The 19647-nt window shown below is 50.4% G+C and overlaps 1 protein-coding gene across 8 annotated transcripts in view; it reads right to left on the bottom strand.

Annotated features, from left to right (window-relative positions):
- Window positions 1-5871: 5871 nt before the first annotated feature.
- The window catches only part of KIF1B (kinesin family member 1B), a 193410-nt gene continuing 179634 nt past the window's right edge, over window positions 5872-19647 (bottom strand). For all 8 annotated transcript variants that reach the window (XM_038746530.1, XM_038746537.1, XM_038746533.1 and 5 more), the window contains 8 exons: window positions 18330-18475; window positions 17189-17428; window positions 14571-14642; window positions 12013-12134; window positions 8293-8445; window positions 7325-7517; window positions 7106-7224; window positions 5872-6097 (listed from right to left, as the gene is read on the bottom strand). In XM_038746530.1, the coding sequence (XP_038602458.1) occupies window positions 6055-6097; window positions 7106-7224; window positions 7325-7517; window positions 8293-8445; window positions 12013-12134; window positions 14571-14642; window positions 17189-17428; window positions 18330-18475 (1088 nt within the window). In that variant the 3' untranslated portion in view covers window positions 5872-6054. The remainder of the gene's footprint in view (window positions 6098-7105; window positions 7225-7324; window positions 7518-8292; window positions 8446-12012; window positions 12135-14570; window positions 14643-17188; window positions 17429-18329; window positions 18476-19647) is intronic.

Below are 19647 nucleotides of genomic sequence, written 5' to 3'. Positions count from 1 at the left end.
AGTGCTTTGCACATAGTAAGTGCTTAACTATGACTATTATTGCCAATTTTGTCACTCTCGTTACGTGACCCTCAAGCGGAGGTTATATCGTCTGGATCCTTGGCAGATGGGGAGGGGTTTGAGAAGAGGCTGTCCCATGGATGCGGGGAAGATGGGGCTGAAATGAAATACATGCCATCGGCCAATGTATTGAGCACTGACTGTGTGATGAGCCCTTTACTTAGGGTTTAGGAGAGTCCAGTACAGTGAGATGCCTAGGGAAAAGGAACACATCTGCCCAACTGGCAGGACGGGACCGATGGGATCACTACGATACAGATAAATCAGTATTTACTGAGCGCGTACTGCACGCAGAGCACTTGGGAGAATACAACAGAGTCGGTGAGCCACATTCCCGGCCCACAGCCGGTTTAGAGACTCGAGGGGGAGACAGACATTAATCATCATCATCATCATCAATCGTATTTATTGAGCGCTTACTGTGTGCAGAGCACTGTACTAAGCGCTTGGGAAGGACAAACTGGCAACATACAGAGACAGTCCCTGCCCAATTGTGGGCTCACGGTCTAAAAGGGGGAGACAGAGAACAAAACCAGACATACTAACAAAATAAAATTAATACAAATAAAGGACGGATGTAGACATAAACGGGATAAACCGGAGGAAAGCCCATGGCGGGGGAGTGCGGGAGGGGGTGGGAAAGCAGGCTTGATCTGTCGGCCCGGCTGTTCTAGAGATGTAGGACTCCTGGCTAGAGCTGCCAGCCCTAGGTTTTGGTTTGCATTATCATCATCATCATCATCAATCGTGTTTATTGAGCGCTTACTACGTGCAGAGCACTGTACTAAGCGCTTGGGAAGTACAAATTGGCAACATATAGAGACAGTCCCTACCCAACAGTGGGCTCACAGTCTTAAAGTCTAAATGAATAATAAATTATTCATTTGTTAAGTAAAAACCTCTGTTCAGAGAGGCAGGAGCTAAACAAATATTGTCCGTCCTGGGGGGATTTTCTGTGAGGGGCGGTCCCCCGGCTGCCCACCTTCCTTCCAGGTCTCCTGTGGGGGTGGGGGGCAAATGACCCGCTAGCCTGTGAGCTTGTTGTGGGCAGGAATGTGTCTGTTATTATGCTATACTCTCCCAGGGCTTTGCACACAGTAAGTGCTCAATAAATATGATTGAAGGAACGAATGAATGAATCCATCCTCCAGTCGACTCATTTCCAGAGTTGGCACCGGTGTCTAACAAACCACCTTCCTCATCCCTTCTGGTTATGCCAAGTCGAGAGACCCCGGGAGGAGCCCAGATGGGTGGAACGGGAAAACCTGCTGGGAAAGGAGCGGCCTTAGAAGGAAAGACCGGCGGATACCGTCTGGGCAGGGAGCGGCCGGGAGTGGCGCGGAAGGAGCCCGGGGACTGCACTGGTTGTACCTTTATTGTTTTACCTCGTTCACTAACAGTTCCGTGGTGCAAGGTTACCATACACAGAGTTAGATAATGTCTGCATCGCACAACTAAGGCTATACAGCAAATGGATCGGAATTAGTACAAATACATGAACTGTATTTACATTCTGTATACTCAGGCTCCGGACATCAGATATATTTACAAAATAAAACGGGAAAACGAAAATCTGAACTTAATAATGTACAGTATTGACGATGTGCTCAACTCTTTTTCCCTGGGGGAGACGGTTCGCCTAGCTACCGGTTCAAGGAGGCCATTTGGGCATTTTGACTTGCATTGTGTGGCGGGGCTTGCGGCGAACGGGAGCCTTGGCTGGAAAAACCAGAGCCCTTTAGTGTCCAGGTCGATCGTTCCCAGCCTATTTATACAGGGTGAAAACTTAGCTTTGCAGACCAGCACACACCCCAGCTTTCCTCTGTGGATGTGAAGATGAACTTGTGACCTAAAAGGCGTATTTTTTCAAAGGAATGAGAAGTGACTTGCCAAAATTCCCTACGGGACCGAGCTCCAAATTTCCTACGCGGCCCTCCTGAATGAAAATCGCGGTTCCAAACGGTGGATGTTTCAGCTGAATGAGGAAGCACACAATGAATTCAATTCCTGCTACGTACGGTAATGGATCGGACCGTGTCCTTGGGCGATTAGAGGCCGGAGCGGACGGTCGCAATGCATACGAGTTAGAATCCCATTTACGGTGAGATGACCGGGCAGCAGGCCAAATGCGGCCTTTTTAAAAGAGAAGAGACCCCCCCAAAAAAATCAGAGAACCACAGGGACGTAAAACCAGTGCTGTACAGGAGAACCAGAGTGGTGTGTAGGCAGTTCTAGTTGAATGTGGAGTACCGACGGGTGCGGGAGTCTAGATAATCCTCTCCCTTCCTGTCTCATGTGCAATTAATTACAGATGTATAAATATACAATACATTACATAAAGACATTAAATATCCCTGTAAATTAGGTAATAAGCAGCAGGCAGAAAAGTCTTTGCTTTGAAACGTGTCTGGAAAAGTCCTTTCGCTCTTTCGGTCAGGGAGAGGCGTGCCACCACTATTTCCGATTTTGCCTGTTTCCGTACTGGGAGCGAACCGAACGAGAAGGTCGGGTGTCAGGGGTGTCGTAGGGGCTGCCTGAAGGGAATCGGGACCGCAGCCCGCCGAGCCAGAATGGGAGGGTTTCTGTGGTCTTCCTAGGCACCCAATGAGTGGAAGCAACTTCCAAGCCTCCAAACCAAGGGGAGGTGCCTGGTTGCCCCGGCTTTTCCCCCTGAATGCCCCTCTCTGGGCCTGGTGGCCGTGCTCAGCAGGTTGGATGGCCTCTGGCACGGCCCCTGCCCGGAGAGCTGGTCGACCCCCGAGCAGGCTGCCCACAGTCACGCCGTCCGCCCCGGCCTTTGTGGTTGGAGAGAAAAGGACCCCGACCGTAACCACTTACACTCCCCTCTGGTTCCTGCATAGTCTGCGAAAAGAACGGGTGGCTAGACCGAGCGGTAGGTTTGACAGATGCATCTTAAATCACCTTTTGGCAAGAAATGCCTTTTTTTTCCCCAACTTGGTGGCTGGACCCGGATTTGACCATCGGGAGGACTATCCTGCTAGTGAGCCTGGCATGAAAGTCGTTCCCCTGGGAGCGGAACAGGGCACGACGGGAAGTGAAGCCTAGGTCAGCTCCTAACTGGGGGTTCAAAGAATTGCTCCAACAGGAAATGGGCTCCCTGTGGAAAGAGGGCCGCTTCCCTGGCGCTGTTCCTATCCCAAGCCCTCTTGTCCCCTCCCCAAATGGGGCTACCTCCTGACCCCTCCCGCTTTAATAGCAAGCACCCTTAATTACTTAGCTCTGCAAAGTGCGGTTTTGCAGGCCGGCTCGACTCGCTCTAACGTGTGATTTATTCAAAGCAAAGACTTTCTGAACTAGTTTTGTTCTAGGAAAATACGGAAAAAAAAAATCCCAAACCAAAAGGGTGTCCCATGATCCCCTGCCAAGCCTTCTCCTCTATCAGCCACCATCCACACACACACACACACACACACACACAAAATCTCTCTCTTTCTCTCTGTCTCTCTCTGAGCCCTTAGGCCTCTCAATGGCAGGAGCATCAGGGATTTTTAATGCTTGAAATGACCTTCTAATTGCATCTTCGGTTCACCTGGAAATCAGCTGGATTTTCCAGCCCAGGAAGCCATCCCCCAGCATTACCAGGTCCTGGGTTTGTGTCTGCGCTCCAGAAGTGCCTATTACATGGTTACATGACGAAGGAGCATTAATGTGTTAAGAACCACAATCGACGAAGAAAACAAGACTACAGTTACCAAGGAAAAGTCTGTTCTCAGGCCCTCAAGAGCCTGGGGTTTAAGGAAGCGAGAGGAGAGGAGATGGGGAAAGAGAGCCACCATGCAGGGGGAGGGAGTCTGCCCTAAGAGCTCTGAAAAAGGAAGAATATCGCTTCCTGCTCCTTTTACACTGGGCTCTCAGCCTTGAGGCTACTGGGATGGAGGAAGCTCACAAGGATGAGACAGACTGAGTCCCCAGCCTCCTGGACATGCCCACGAGCAGAATGGACTGAGGTCCCCAGCCCACTGAGCATGGCCACAAGTGGACGGGCCAAGGTTCCCCGGGCCCTTGGGCACCAGCACGAGCGGACAGACTGAGGCACCCCAGGCCCTTGGGCATCACCGCAAGCAGACGACTGAGGTTCCCCAGCCCCCTGAGCACAGTCACAACTGGACAGACTGAGGTTTCTCAGGCCCTTGGGCACGGCCATCGGCGGATGACTGAGGTCCCCAGCCCCCTGAGCGCAGCCATGAGCGGACAGACTGAGGTTCCCCGGCCCCCTGAGCGTGACCATGAGCAGATGGACTGACTGGGGATGCAGGACAACTTCTCTACACGGGGGCAATGCTCCCACCCCCTCTCTGGAAGAGAAAGGATCATCTCACACCATGCCCCACCTCCTCCGTCTAACGCTACTTTCCCGGCTGCCTAAGGGAGGAAAATTGGGGAGGGGAGGATGTTTAGAGATGGGGAGATGAGCAGGAGGAGGTGGATGCCAAAACAACCCCCTAGAAATGAAGTACAGAAACTTAGATCACCCAGAGAGGTCGGCTTTCCCGTCGACGCAGTGGAACGCCTTTGGGAGAGGAAAGGGGAGAGCTGGGAGATGTTTCAGCAAAGTACGAAAATCAACTCCGGGGATCACCCATCAGCAGCAACAGGGCCAAACTGGAGATTCCCGCCAGCAGGAGAAAAGGGACAACTTCACTCCTGCCCCTCTAGCAAGACTCCCTACCTGGCCACGTAATGTAGGCGGCCAAGGGAAGGAGGAGAGGAGACAAATGGAGAGGCGGCTTTTCTCTACTAAGAAATTAAGCTGCTTTTGACTCAGGGGTCTTGGCCTCAAGCATGCAGCTGTCCTCCCCCTGATCTTTCAGCCTCCTCTCCCATCTGCCTGCACTCGCTGTCATCCTTCCTTGGCTGGGTGCCATTCGGAACAGCTCTTGGGGGCTGTGCAGAGAGGGCCGGGGGGAGAAACCAAGGATAAAGGAGGGACCTAACGACATTTCTGGCCACACTCTGAAGCCCTTCGCCCCAAGGGAGCTCCGGCTCCAGGCACCGCTGGGGCAGCACGGGAAAGGAAAATGCCTCCCTCCTGGAGGCTCACCTCCACAGGGCACACCACATCCGACTCCAAACGGCAACTTCATCGTTGGGAAGGAAGGCTGAGGGGAAAACTGATGGTTGAACGCCAACGAGTTGAAACTTCTGCCTCGGGAGGAGCCCTGAGCTTTCAACCCAGTGATCCCACCCAAGCAGGCTCTGCTCCCCAAAGTCCAACTTGGCCTCCTCCCTTCTCACAGAGGTGATGGCAGCCGTTGTTCCGCCTTTCCTCAACCTATTCCAAACCAACCCACTGGACTGAAAATCCAGAACCGGGTCCAACGTGAGTCCCAACTCCAAGACAAACAGGCCAAACTACCCCACTCCTCAGCTCATTCCCAACTGCCTCACGAGAGCTTAATCAGAGCCAGAAAAGGCAGCTGGCCCCTGAAATTTTGGCTAGGCAAGGCCAGAAAAAGAACCGAAAGGGCCAGAATCCTCCTCCTTCAGATCTCAGGCCTTCAGGGGGTGACTGCAGGGACCTCACAGTCACAGAGGACAAGCGGAGGAGGAGGAGAGGAAGAGACACCTCCAACGGCTTGGAAAGTCAGACGATATCAAAGGACAGCAGTCCGGTCACCAGAGTTCGTCAGACTGGGAAAACAATTATCCAACAGAAAACAAAGAAAAGAGTAAAATTTAAAAAGAGAATTGTGGGAGTCATCTGGATTACTCCCCATCCCACCCCCCCCTTTTTTTTTTCCTTTTTTCCTTTTGTTTGGCCACATGCTACTAATAAAATCCTCAGCACAGGAGAAAAGAAAAGACGTGGCGGAGGAGAAGGGAGGCAGGAGAGCTCGAAAAAGTGTTGGGGGATGGAGAGGAGAAGTTAAGCCACAGGATTACATACAAGAGAAACGGTCAAGAATCACAGAGAGAAATGGGAGGTAACACTTGATCTAGATCTGAAGGCGAGAGAGGGTGCCCCTCTGGGGCTCAGAATTTCAGTTGGCCGGTGCGAATGCGGGAGAGTTTCGACCTGTGGGAGAGAAAGACGGAACCATTAGTGAGTTGGCTTGGGGCTGCTCTCATTCACTCATTCAATCGTATTTACTGAGCGCTTACGGTGTGCAGAGCACTGGACTAAGCTCTTGGGAAGTACAACATCTACAGACGGTCCCTACCCAACAGCGGGCTCACAGTCTAGAAGGGGGAGACGGACAACCAAACAGAACATATTAGCAAAATAAAATAAATAGAATAAATATGTACAAGTGAAATAAATAGAGTAATCTCTCCGTGCTGGCTCCCTGGCTTGCCCTGGTCTCTACCACATCTCAGCTCTGGGTCTCTGGGCCTTGAAAGCTGGAGGGAGGGCGGTACCTGGCTGCTTCCTCTGAGGAGGCCAGTGATTTGAGATCCCCGCTCCCGCATGGCTTTGGCTGCACCTTGAGTTGACAAATCTATAGTAGCTCACTAAATCCCTAGCCAGCTCTCCCTTCCCAGCCGGAAGTCTAAAGGGAGGGGATGGAAGGGGTTTCAAGATTTGTGGACTAGTGCAGGGCCAAAGGCAAGGACTTCAGACTCAGATTCCCACCCCTGATTATTATTATTATTAATAATAATATTTGTTAAGTGCACACTATGTGCCAGAGACTATACTAAGCACTGGGGAGATACAAAATAATCACGTCCAACACAGTCCCGTCCCACACGGGGCTCCCCGTCTAAGCAGGAGGGAGAATAGGTACGGCATCCTCATTTTATAGATGAGGAAACAGAGGCACAGAGAAATTAAGTGACTTGCCCAAGGTCGCACAGGACGTAAGTGGCGGAGCAGGGGTTAGAAGTCAGATCTGCTGACTTCGAGGTCCGTGCTCTTTCCACTGGGCCGCTCTGCTTCTCGCTTGGGCCCAAGATGCCGGTGCTGGATTCCTGCTTTATCCATTTTTACCCCAGGAAGCAGAGCCACGGCCTTCCCACGGAGCCCCCTATCACAGGGACTCAGGGCCAGCCCCGGCAGGTGCCCCAAAGCCCCATTTCTTACCGGATTGTGCCTGCGAGGAGTGGGTTAAAGGCGTATAACCAGTCATTCATGTCCTTATCATTGATGGCCTGCAGCAGGACTCCACGGTGTTTTGTGCACACGGCAAAGGTGTTGGGAGTCTGGAATAACCACAGAGGAGACACGGAAGTCACCGCAGAGCCCAACGGCCTTAAGTCGACTAAGCCTCAGCCACAGTCCCGGGGCCTGGGCGGGACTGACCTTCACCATGGCCTGCTGGTCTTCACTGAACTCCACCTGGGCCGTGGACAGGTTGATGATGCCCCGCTCCACGGGGTCCTTGTCGCTGTTGTAGATGAAAACGTACGGGCGACGGACCACCACGAAGTGCTTGGCCCAGTGGCTGGAGTGCGGTTCCTTGAAATGGAGATACCCCTTCTTGGAGACCACGGAGCTGAGGAACCAAAAATGGGAGAGTGAAGAAGTCAGTCGGGTCTGCGGTGGGTGGGTGACGATGGAAGGTCCCCAGATGTGGCCAAGCGGCGGCAAGCGTCACGGAGTCCGCCGACCAGAACGGGGTCACGGGTTATGCTGGCTGAAATCTCATCATCATCAATCGTATTGATTGAGCGCTTACTGTGTGCAGAGCACTGTACTAAGCGCTTGGGAAGTACAAATTGGCAACATATAGAGACAGTCCCTACCCAACAGGGGGCTCACAGTCTAAAAGGGGGAGACAGAGAACAAAACCAAACATACTACCAAAATAAAATAAATAGGATAGAAATGTACAAGTAAAATAAATAAATAGAGTAATAAATATGTACAAACATATACATATATACAGGCACTAATGCACGTGCTCGTCTCTTTGGTCTCTCTCCTCCTACGTGTAAATGATTTGATAGTCTCATCTCATGAGATGAGATGACATCTCATCTCCCCAAACTGCTGGACAAAGCAGAGTTAGAGGCCACTGCACATCTAACACGCTCTGTTTGGGAGATGGCTCTCAGCTGGTAGCATCCTCTCAACGCAAGAGAGGAAGCCCGGCGTCGGCCCGCCGTTTCCCCTCCCGCTCCAAAAGTCGCCGACAGGAAATCCTCGCTGGTGTATTCTACAAATCGGGCTCCCTAGGCCAACGGCGGACTCCCCAAGCGCTTAGTACAGCGCTCTGCACACAGCAAGCGCTCAATAAATACGAACGATTGACTGATTGATTGACTCACCCAGGTCTAATCTCTTCGATGTCAGGCACAAGGTTGAGGAACTCGTTCTTTCCGGCACGGGCCAAGAAGGGAGTTTCCACCGCGGGGATCAGCTGGAACTGTTCGAACTCCGGGCAGCAGGGACTGGAGGCCCGAGAGTTGGCTTCAGGGGTCCTAGACGGAGGGGTTGGAATTAGACGGGCGGCAGGGAGGCTTGGCAGCACAGCACGGGATGACAGGCGGGTCCCTGGATTTGCGGAGAGGCCGGGCACGCCGCTCCACTGCCCGAGACATGACCACTCACCCTGTGGGGCGGAGCTAAAGCCCAGCTGTCACCAGAAAGCAAGGCCCAAGTCCTATTACAGGTTCTTCTGCTTCACTGTCTGTGTTCTTTTTGGCATCAACCTCAAAAGGCCTTCAGGAAGTGGTGGGGACTTGGTTCCATACCCCACTTGTAGTAGCTTCCTACAGCTGCCCTATTAATTATCATCATCATCATCATCAATCGTATTTACTGAGTGCTTACTGTGTGCAGAGCACTGTACTTAGCGCTTGGGAAGTACAAGTTGGCAACATATAGAGACAGTCCCTACCCAACAGTGGGCTCACAGTCTAGAAGGGGGAGACAGAGAACAAAACCAAACATATTAACAAAATGAAACAGAATAGATATTTACAAGTAAAATAAATAAATAGAGTAATAAACATGTACAAACATATATACAGGCACTAACGCACGTGCTCGTCTCTTTGGTCTCTCTCCTCCTACGTGTAAATGATTTGATAGTCATGGTGCTCTCGCTTTTTTGGGTTTTTTTTCCTAATGAGATCTGTTTCTAGACTGAGAGCCCACTGTTGGGTAGGGACCATCTCTGTATGTTGCCAACTTGTACTTCCCAAGCGCTTAGTACAGTGCTCTGCACACAGTAAGCGCTCAATAAATGCGATTGATTGATGGATTGGTTGATTAAGTGCTTACTATGGGCCAGGCGCTGTATACTAAGCACTGGGATAGATACAAGCTAGTCAGGTTGGACACAGTCCATGTCCCACATGGGGCTCACGGTCTTAATCTCCATTTTATGGATAACATAACTGAGGTACAGGGAAGTTAAGTGACCCAGCGGACAAGTGGCGGAGCCGGGATTGGAACCCAGGTCCTTCCCATTCTTAGGTCCAGGCTCTATCCACTAGGCCATGCTGTTATTACTACTACTTCTCGCCAAGCCCCATGCTAGGCCCTGGAGAAGATACGAGATGATCTGATCGGGCACAATCCCTGCGTCACACAGGGCTCCTTCTCCCTGGGCAGAACGTCAGGTCCTCACGGGCTGGGAACAAGTCTACTAACTCTCTTGAACTGTCCCGAGGGCTTATTCCAGTGATTTGCCCAGGGAATGCACTTTTCATTCATTCATTCAATCGTATTTATTGAGCGCTTCCTGTGTGCAGAGCACTGGACTAAGCGCTTGGGAAGTACAAGTCGGCAACATCTAGAGACAGTCCCTACCCAACAGCGGGCTCACAGTCTAGAAGGGGGAGACAGACAACAAAACAAAACATGTGGACGGGTGTCATCAGAATAAATAGAAATAAAGCTAGATGCACACCATTAACAAAATAAATAGTAAATATGTACAAGTAAAACAGAGTAATAAAGCTGTACAAACATATATACACTTAAGTAGTTTTGATCGATTGTATAAAATGCAAAAAATAGGAAGGATCTAGTTGTCCAAGGCCGTCACTGACTATCTTTCCATTTACTTGGGCCCTGTGATGAAGACTTGTCCTTCCCAAGCGCTTAGTCCAGTGCTCTGCACACAGTAAGCGCTCAATAAATACGACTGATTGAATGAATGAATGAATGAAGAGTTATGAATACCAAATCCCTGTTCCTTCCATCGCAGGTTTATGGGAGCAGGGAGTTGGACCATTTTTAAAGGGGTTTCCCCCAGATTCACCGAGGGACAGAAGATAGTCGTGGCAGCTTCTCAAAGTGTTGGGTGAAGAGGTGTCCTCTTTTTATCCAAGGAGATCTCTGGAGTCTACTTACAAACTGCTCCCTCTGGCAAGTCTGGGATTAAAGATCACCGGGAAGTGATCTTTCCATCTCCACTGGGAATTAGTCTGTGTGAGGCCAGACAGGGAGACTGGGGTGTTGCCCAGATTGCTATTCATTCATTCATTCATTCATTCACTCAATCGTATTTATTGAGCGCTTACTGTGTGCGGAGCACTGTACTAAGTGCTTGGGAAATACAAGTTAATTTATTGTAATTTGTTGCCGTTAATTTATTCACTTAAAAAAAATGAACTCTTTGCACGGATTGCCTTGGATGCATTCATTCAATCGTATTTATTGAGCGCTTACTGTGTGCAGAGCACTGTACTAAGCGCTTGGGAAGTACAAGTTAATTTATTGTAATTTGTTGCCGTTAATTTATTCACTTAAAAAAAATGAACTCTTTGCACAGATTGCCTTGGATGAGAGAGATCAGCCAGCTCCTCTTAAACGTTTCTGAACTGCTCCGGCTCACATTTCTTCTGGAGCTACGCTAATTGTATTGGTTAGGTGTTTATTATGTACCAAGCACTGTACTAAACGCTGGGATAGAGAGCAGATAATCAAATTGGACACAGTCCCTGTCCCACCAGAGGATCACGGTCTAAGTGGGAGGGAAAACAGCTACATTCTTTCTCTGCTCTTTTAGAAGTCTGGTTCCCTGCATGTGAAGTTACATTTACACAATGTAATTACTTTATTTTGCCTGTCTCCCCTATTAGATCGTACGCTCCTTCAAGGCCGGGTGCATGGGTCTTGCTTCTGTTATACTTTTCTGAGCAGCCGGTACGCTGCTGTGTACTTAGCAGGCACTCAATAAATACCACCGATAGATTGACTGTTATGAAAAGGGGGAAAATGAGATTGCCAGAGGGGAATGGAAGAGTGAGAGGTGGATTGGTTGAGGGGAAAGACTTGCACAATAAGCTGAAGGAGCACTTATGTATCAGTAATTTATTTATTTCTATTAACAAGTCTGTCTGTCCCTCTAGACTGTAAGTTTGTTGTGGGCAGGGAACATGTCTTTTAGACTGTGAGCCCACTGTTGGGTAGGGACTGTCTCTATATGTTGCCAACTTGCACTTCCCAAGCGCTTAGTACAGTGCTGTGCACACAGTAAGCGCTCAATAAATACGATTGATGATGTTGATGATGTTGATGATGATGATGATGTCTACCAAACTTTCACTGTACTCTTCCAAGCGCTTAGTAATAATCATGATGGTATTTGTTAAGCGCTTACTATGTGCAAAGCGCTGTTCTAAGCGCCGGGGAGGATACAAGGTGATCAGGTTGTCCCACGTCTTAAGTAATAATAACGATGGTATTTATTAAGCGCTTACTATGTGCAAAGCACTGTTCTAAGCGCCGGGGAGGATACAAGGTGATCAGGTTGTCCCACGTCTTAATCCCCATTTTACAGATGAGGGAACTGAGGCCCAGAGAAGTGAAGCGACTCGCCCCAAGTCACACAGCTGGCAATTGACGGAGCCGGGATTTGAACCCATGACCTCTGACTCCAAAGCCTGTGCTGTTTCCACTGAGCCACGCTGCTTCTCCTATAGTATAGTGTTCTGCACATAGTTAGCACCCAAAAAATATGACTGATTGACAGACTGGTCCAGGAGGGCGGCATTCAGGGGGAGCGCTCCTTTCAAGGGGGGCAGGGTACCTACTTTTGATCCACTGAGTTGCACCTGGAGTCGGTCAGAGAGGGGCAGGTGGATGAAGGGGTGAGAGTGGAACTGCTGAAACTGGACACTGAGGGATCCCGCCCAATTGGTGAGATATCAGACAGCTGGAAGCACAAAAAACAAAGCAATCCGGTGAGATTCCAAAGGGGAGAGAGGCAGCGAAAACTGAGATGTGAAGAGACCACCAAACAGCACGTCATTCATTCGTTCATTCATTCATTCAATCGTATTTACTGAGCGCTTACTGTGTGCGGAGCACGCGCTTAGGAAGTACAAGTCGGCAACATAGAGAGACGATCCCTACCCAACAACGGGCTCGCGGTTTAGAAGGGGGAGACAGACAACAAAGCAAAACATGTAGACAGGCGTCAAAGTCATCAGAACAAATAGAATTAAAGCTCCATGCACATCATTAACAAGATAAATAGAATAGTAAATATGTACAAGAAAAACAGAGTGATAAATCTGTGCAAGCGTGGCTCGGTGGAAAGGGCACGGGCTTTGGAGTCAGAGTTCAGGGGTTCGAATCCCAGCTCTGCCAATTGCCAGCTGTGTGACTTTGGAAGTCACTTCACTTCTCTGGGCCTCAGTTCCCTCAACTGTAAAATGGGGATGAAGATTGTGAGCCCCCTGTGGGACAACCTGATCACCTTGTATCCTCCCCAGTGCTTAGAACAGTGCTTTGCACATAGTAAGCGCTTAATAAATGCCATCATCATTATCATTATTATTATTACAAATAAATACAAGTGCTGTGGGGAGGGGAAGGAGGTAGGGCTGGAGGGATGGGAAGGAGGAGAGGAAGGAGGGGGCTCAGTCTGGGAAGGCCTCCTGGAGGAGGTGAGCTCTCAGTAGGGCTTTGAAGGGAGGAAGAGAGCTAGCTTGGCGGAGGGCATTCCAGGCCAGGGGAAGACGCGGGCCGGGGGTCGACGGCGGGACAGGTGAGAATGAGGTACAGTGAGGAGGTTAGCGGCTGAGGAGCGGAGGGTGTGGGCTGGACTGGAGAAGGAGAGAAGGGAGGTGAGGGAGGAGGGGGAGAGGTGATGGACAGCCTTGAAGCCGAGAGTGAGGAGTTTTCCCTCCCTCTTTGTCTTTAACTTAATTCCCCTTCAACAATCAAATATTACGCTCACTTGGATATAGACTCCCTCCACTGCCCTATGCAAGTCAGACCTTGCCTGGCCCAGCAAGTGAGTTGGGAGCCAGAACTATATTGTAAGCTCACTGTGGGCAGGGAATGTGCTACTGTTGTACTGTATGTTGTACTTTCCCAAACGCTTAGTATCGTGCTCCGCACACAGTGAGCTTTCAATAAATACGATTAAATGAATGAGCCAGAAGACCATCAAGCCCCCCCTGGGAGGCCCAGGGTGGCCTGTTCGTCCCTGCTGTTTCCTTAGGCCTGTGATGGTCAGAGCTTCGGGTTCTTTACTAGAAGCAACGAGTCTCCACCACCACCACCCATCAGAAAATACCTTTCCCTCTAACTTCCAACCACTCCATCGGATACACCAGAGTGCAAGAATTCCCCTTCCCAACCCATCCCCTAGGCCCAGGGAACTTTCAGTCTGTTCCCAAGAACCTCCTGTGTGTTCACGAGTCACGGGATTGGGTCAAGAGGAGAGGCAGTGGGCAAGGAAGCCCTTAAACCCCTGCATGTTAAAACATTGCCAACCTTAGTTACCCAGAGATGGGGAGGGACGATCCTGAACAAGGGAAAGTAGGCTGGGGAAAACAGCTGCTATCTACCTCCACGTCAAACAGAAACTCCTGACGTTGGCTTTAAGGAATTCAAATGGCTCGCCTCCTTCTGCCTTCCCTTGTTAATCTCCTACAACATGGCATGCTCACTTTGCTCCTCCAGCATCAGGCTACTCACTGTATCTTGACCTCAACTGACTCACCCTGGACCTCTTACCCCCGTCCTCCTGCCCAGGTCCTCCTCCTGGCCTGGAACTCCCACCCCTTCATATCTGACAGGCCACTTCTCTCCCCACCTTCAAAGCCCTCATTTCTTCTATTAGCCCTCCCGTCTGTGTGACCTTGGCACTTTCATCTGTAATAATAATAATCACGATGGCGTTTGTTAAGCACTTACTACGTGCCAAGCACTGTTCTAAGTGCTGGGGGCGTACAAGGTAATCAGGCTGTCCCAGGTGGGGCTCTCACTTTTAATCCCCATTTTACAAATGAGGTAACCAAGGCCCGGAGAAGATAGGTGACTGCCCTAAGTCACACAGTTGACAAGTGGCAGAGCCAGGATTAGAACCCATGACCTCTGATTCCCAAGCCCATGCTCTTTCCACTGAGCCACGCCGGACCCCTTAAGCATTTGATATTTACCCCACCCCCAGCACTTAAGAACATTACCCATTTTCCTCATCTGTAATTTATTTGAATGCCTGTCTCCCCCTCTAGAAACAGGGATCATGTCTACCGATTCTTTTGTATCACTGTCCCAAGACGCTTGGCACACACAATCAGTGCTCAACAAACCCCACTGACGGGCTGCTGGCTAACTGCTAAGGCATCACACTCACCTTACAGTCGCTGATGCTGTTGTACACTTGGTTGAATTCTCGGTTGAAGGTGTGAGTGAGCAGCTGCAGGCACTGGAGGGGAAAAGCAGAAACAAAGGTGTTGCATGACAGCCAGTTAGCGAGTGAGCGCCCGGAAGCGCGGTAGACAAAGAAGAGCAGGTTTCAAACACCGCCACTCAAGAGTGGATCTCATGAGCACAGTCAACCTCTGCTTTTGAAGAAGACACCGGTGACAGTGAAGTTCACCTCTGAGTTCATGAGTTCAGAGAAGCAGCGTGGCTCGGTGGGAAAAGCACGGGCTTTGGAGTCAGGGGTCATGGGTTCGAATCCCGGCTCCACCACAAGTCTGCTGTGTGACCTTGGGCAAGTCACTTAACTTCTCTGAGCCTCAGTTACCTCTTCTGTAAAAAGGGGGATTAAGACTGTGAGCCCCACATGGGACAACTTGATCACATTGTATCCCCCTCAGGGCTTAGAACAGTGCTTTGCATACAGTAAGCGCTTAACAAATGCCATCATCATCATCATCATCATGAGTGGCTGAAAGGGTCACTGTGGGACCAACATCTCCAGCCACAACGGGCACACAAAAGCTATTTTCTTCTTTTCTCTTCCTTTTTGTGGCATCATTCATTCATTCATTCAATCATATTTATTGAGCGCTTACTGTGTGCAGAGCACTAAGCGCTTGGGAAGTACATGTTGGCAACATAGAGAGACGGTCCCTACCCAACAGTGGGCTCACAGTCTAGAAGGGGGAGACAGAGAACAAAGCATATTAACAAAATAAAATAAATAGAATAAATATGTACAAATAAAATAGAGTAATAAATACTTACAAACATATATATATACATATATATATATATATGTATATATATATGTTTGTAAGTATTTATTACAAACATTATATATATATATATCTGCTATATATCTGCTATATATATGTGTGTGTATATATATATATATACATATATATATCTGCTAAGCATTTAATATGGCCGGGCACTGTATAAGTGTTGGGGTAGATGCAAGCTAATCAGGTTGGACACAGTCTATGTCCGATGGGGGGGCTCATAGTCTTAATCCCCACTTTACAGATGAGGTAATAGGTACAGAGAAGCTATGTAACTTACCCAAGGTCACACAGCAGACAAATGGCACAGCTGTGACTAGAACCCAGGTCTTCTGACTCCCAAGCCCCTGCTTTTTCCACTAGGCCCCGCTGCTTCTCTTCTGCCCCCCTGTCACTCTTTCCATGAGAATGTTTTGCTCCGGAGAGCCACTCCCTGCCGATGTCTAGCGCTTAGAACAGCGCTTTGCACATACTAAGCGCTTAATAAATGCCATCGTTATTATTATGGCCGTGCACTACACGCAGGTCGCTCCTCAGCAGCTGATTCCCCGTTTTCGGCTGGCGGGAGGGGGGTAGTATTGTCTGAGGTTTTGTTTTCCCTGGCTGAAACTCTGTTTCTCATTTTAGAATGTGACACGCTCATGAGTAACCACCGTTCTGCGCTGGAGCCCGGACGCACGGATCCAACTATATAACTCCTTGAATCGGATCTTTTTGCCATCGGCATGAAAAGCTGGGAGTGTTGAGAGGTGCAATAGGAAGAGAAAGCTCAAAGTGCCCATGGACGGTTCAGAACTGCCCGAGTGCTGCCTACCTTGGCTCCCAATAGCTAAAGAAATTAGAGACCCTAATCCGGAGAACACCAGGAGGAGGGGGCACCTACAAAGCCACCTGGTTTTGGCTAACGGCAAAGCCACGCTGACAGGCACTTTTTTCTTTAATGGTATTTGTTAAGCGCTTTCCATGCGTCAAACCCTGTTCTAAGAGCTGGGGTAGATAAACGTTTAGCGGGTTGGACGGAGTACGATTTCATCCTCGGTTCACAGGCAGAGAAGTAAAGTGACTTGCCCAAGGTCACACAGCGGGTAAACGGCGGAGAGAGGATTAGAACCCAGATCCTGACCTCCAAGCCTGTGCTCTGTCCACTAGGCCAGGCTGCTTCAAGGTGGGCTCTTTTTTTTAAAAAAAAACGGCACTGCTTAGTACAGTGCGCTGCACGCAGTAAGACTCAATAAATACGACTGAATGAATGAATTTAAGTGCTTACAACAGTTTGGCAAGCACTGTTCTAAGTGCTTGTGCATCTAGCTTTACTTCTATTTATTCTGATGACTTGACACCTGTCCACATGTTTTGTTTTGCTGTCTGTCTCCCCCTTCTAGACTGTGAGCCCGCTGTTGGGTAGGGACCGTCTCTATATGTCGCCAACTTGGACTTCCCAAGCGCTTAGGACAGTGCTCTGCACACAGTAAGCGCTCAATAAATATGACTGACTGAATGAATGAAAGTGCTTGGCAGGTTCAAGTTAATCAGGCCGGACAGAGTCCCTGGCCCTCGTGGAGCTCGTAGTAGGAGAGAGAACAGGTACTGAATCCCCATTTTGCAGTTGAGGCTCAGAGAAGAGAAATGACTGGCCCAAGGTCACGGAGCAGGCAAGGAGGGCTAGAACCCAGGTCCGGGTTTCGTCCGCTGGGCCCTGCCGCATTTCCCCCCGCTCCGCCGAGAGAGGTAGGTGCCGAAAGCGGCGGGCCCGGCCCCGCACCTTGGTGGCCAGCTCCTTCTCGCGATCCACCAGGCTCTCGATGTCGGCCGAGTCGTAGCCGCTGCTCTCGCTGGGGGTGACGGCGCTCTCGAAGGTGGTGGTGGAGATCTGAGAGGAGATGCTGGTGGAGGTGCTCAGGGTCCCGCTGCTGGCGCTGGGGGACAGCGACTCACTCAGGGATTTGGGGAGGCTGTCGCTGAGCTTCTCCCGCAGGAGCAGGAAGTGCCGGGTCTTCTCCACCTGGAAAAGGCGGAGCCGGCAGCCTCAGCGCCGGGGGTCGCCACCGGCTGCTCGGCACGCCGGGAGAGGAGCGACTAAAACGGTCCCAAAACTTCGTGACGTGGAAAAGGTGAGAGTGAAATAATAACCACGGCATTTGCTAAGCACTTACTAGGCGCAAAGCACTGTTCTAAGCGCTGGGGCGGTTACAAGGCGATCAGGTTGTCCCACGGGGGGCTCACAGTCTTAATCCCCATTTTCCAGACGAGGGAACTGAGGCCAAGAGAAGTTACGTGACTTGCCCAAAGTCACACAGCTGACAACTGGCAGAGCCGGGATTTGAACCCATGACTTCTGACTCCAAAGCCCATGCTCTTTCCACTGAGCCACGCTGCTTCTAAGAGGTGATCTAAGAGGTGGGAGAATGAGATGCCATAGTGGACTCTCCCAAGTGCTTAGTGCAGCGCTCTGCCCACAGTAAGCGCTACATAAATACCACTGATGATTGACTGGGTTGGAGTTTCACTTGAAGCAGCGTTGCTCAGTGGAAAGAGCCCGGGCTCTGGAGTCAGAGGTCACGGGTTCAAACCACGGCTCTGCCAACTGTGTGACTCCGGGCAAGTCACTCAACTTCTCTGGGCCTCAGTTCCCTCATCTGTAAAATGGGGATTAAAAACTGTGAGCCCCGCGTGGGGCAAGCTGATCTCCTTGTAACCTCCCCGGCGTTTAGAACAGTGCTTTGCACATAGCTAGCGCTTCATAAACGCCAACATCACTTGAAATGACCCGCTCCACCTCTCGGGAGGCAGCCCGGACCCGCGACCCCATCGACCCCTGCCGGGAAGCTCTCCCGTGATTAGGGAAAGCTGGATAGGACAGAGGGCCCCACGGGGCCCCGGCAGCTTTCCCAACCTTCCCGTACCTCATGCAGCAGCTCCAGTTTCTCCAGTTCCCACTGATGCTCGAGAATCAGGCTGTCTCCTCGGGGCCGCCAGCCGGCCAGGTTCTCCTCACCCCGGACGTATGCCACCGAGGTGTCCAGCACTTTCCTCCTCCTCCTCTGCATGCCTGAGACCAAGGTGATGGGAAAGCAAAGAAGGCAGAGCTAAGAACTCATCTCTGCCCCCGATAAATGCCCGGATTATCTTTGTCCAGAAACGCTCTGGGCATATCACTCCCCTCCTCAAAAATCTCCAGTGGCTACCAATCAATCTGCGCACCAGGCAGAAACTCCTCACCCTGGGCTTCAAGGCTGTCCATCACCTCGTCCTCTCCTACCTCACCTCCCTTCTCTCCTTCTCCAGCCCAGCCCGCACCCTCCGCTCCTCCACCGCTGATCTCCTCACCGTACCTCGCTCTCGCCTGTCCCGCCATCGACCCCCGGCCCACATCATCCCCCGGGCCTGGAATGCCCCCAATCCCTCTGCCCATCCGCCCAGCTAGCTCTCTTCCTCCCTTCAAGGCCCTGCTGAGAGCTCACCTCCTCCAGGAGGCCTTCCCAGACTGAGCCCCTTCCTTCCTCTCCCCCTCGCCCCCCTCTCCATCCCCCCATCTTACCTCCCTCCCTTCCCCACAGCACCTGTATATATGTATATGTTTGTACATATTTTTTGACTCTATTTATTTATTTATTTATTTAATTTATTTGTACATATCTATTCTATTTATTTTATTTTGTTAGTATGTTTGGTCTCTGTCTCCCCCTTTTAGACTGTGAGCCCACTGTTGGGTAGGGACTGTCTCTATATGTTGCCAATTTGTACTTCCCAAGCGCTTAGTACAGTGCTCTGCACATAGTAAGCGCTCAATAAATACGATTGGTGATGATAAATGACTCCAGTCAACCGCTTCAACTTGCGATTTCATTTATTTTTCTCGTGCATTTGGGCTGTATTCTCCAAGGGGCCATTTGGAAGCCCTCGGGGAAGCGGCAGACACTCGAGCCCACCCGCAGGTCACATCCTTTCACCCTGCAACCTGCATGGATGAACAAGACCTTCCCCCATTCACGAGTCACTATGATGTTGCCTATGTCCCTGGTCTCTTTCAGCTGTTGAAAGTCTTGCTTATCTACGTCCCCCAGTTTTCCTCCGGGCTCCAAATATTCATTCATTCATTCAATTGTATTTATTAAGCGCTTTCTGTGTGCAGAGCACTGTACTAAGCGCTTGGGAAGTACAAATCGGCATCATATAAAGATGGTCCCTACCCAACAACTGGCTCACAGTTTAGAAGGGCCA

The sequence above is a fragment of the Tachyglossus aculeatus genome, chromosome 5 (genome assembly GCF_015852505.1).
Source record: "Tachyglossus aculeatus isolate mTacAcu1 chromosome 5, mTacAcu1.pri, whole genome shotgun sequence".
Classification (NCBI taxonomy): Eukaryota; Metazoa; Chordata; class Mammalia; order Monotremata; family Tachyglossidae; genus Tachyglossus; species Tachyglossus aculeatus.
The sequence above is the reverse complement of the archived record's forward strand: the minus strand, read 5'-3'. Positions and strand labels throughout refer to the sequence as shown.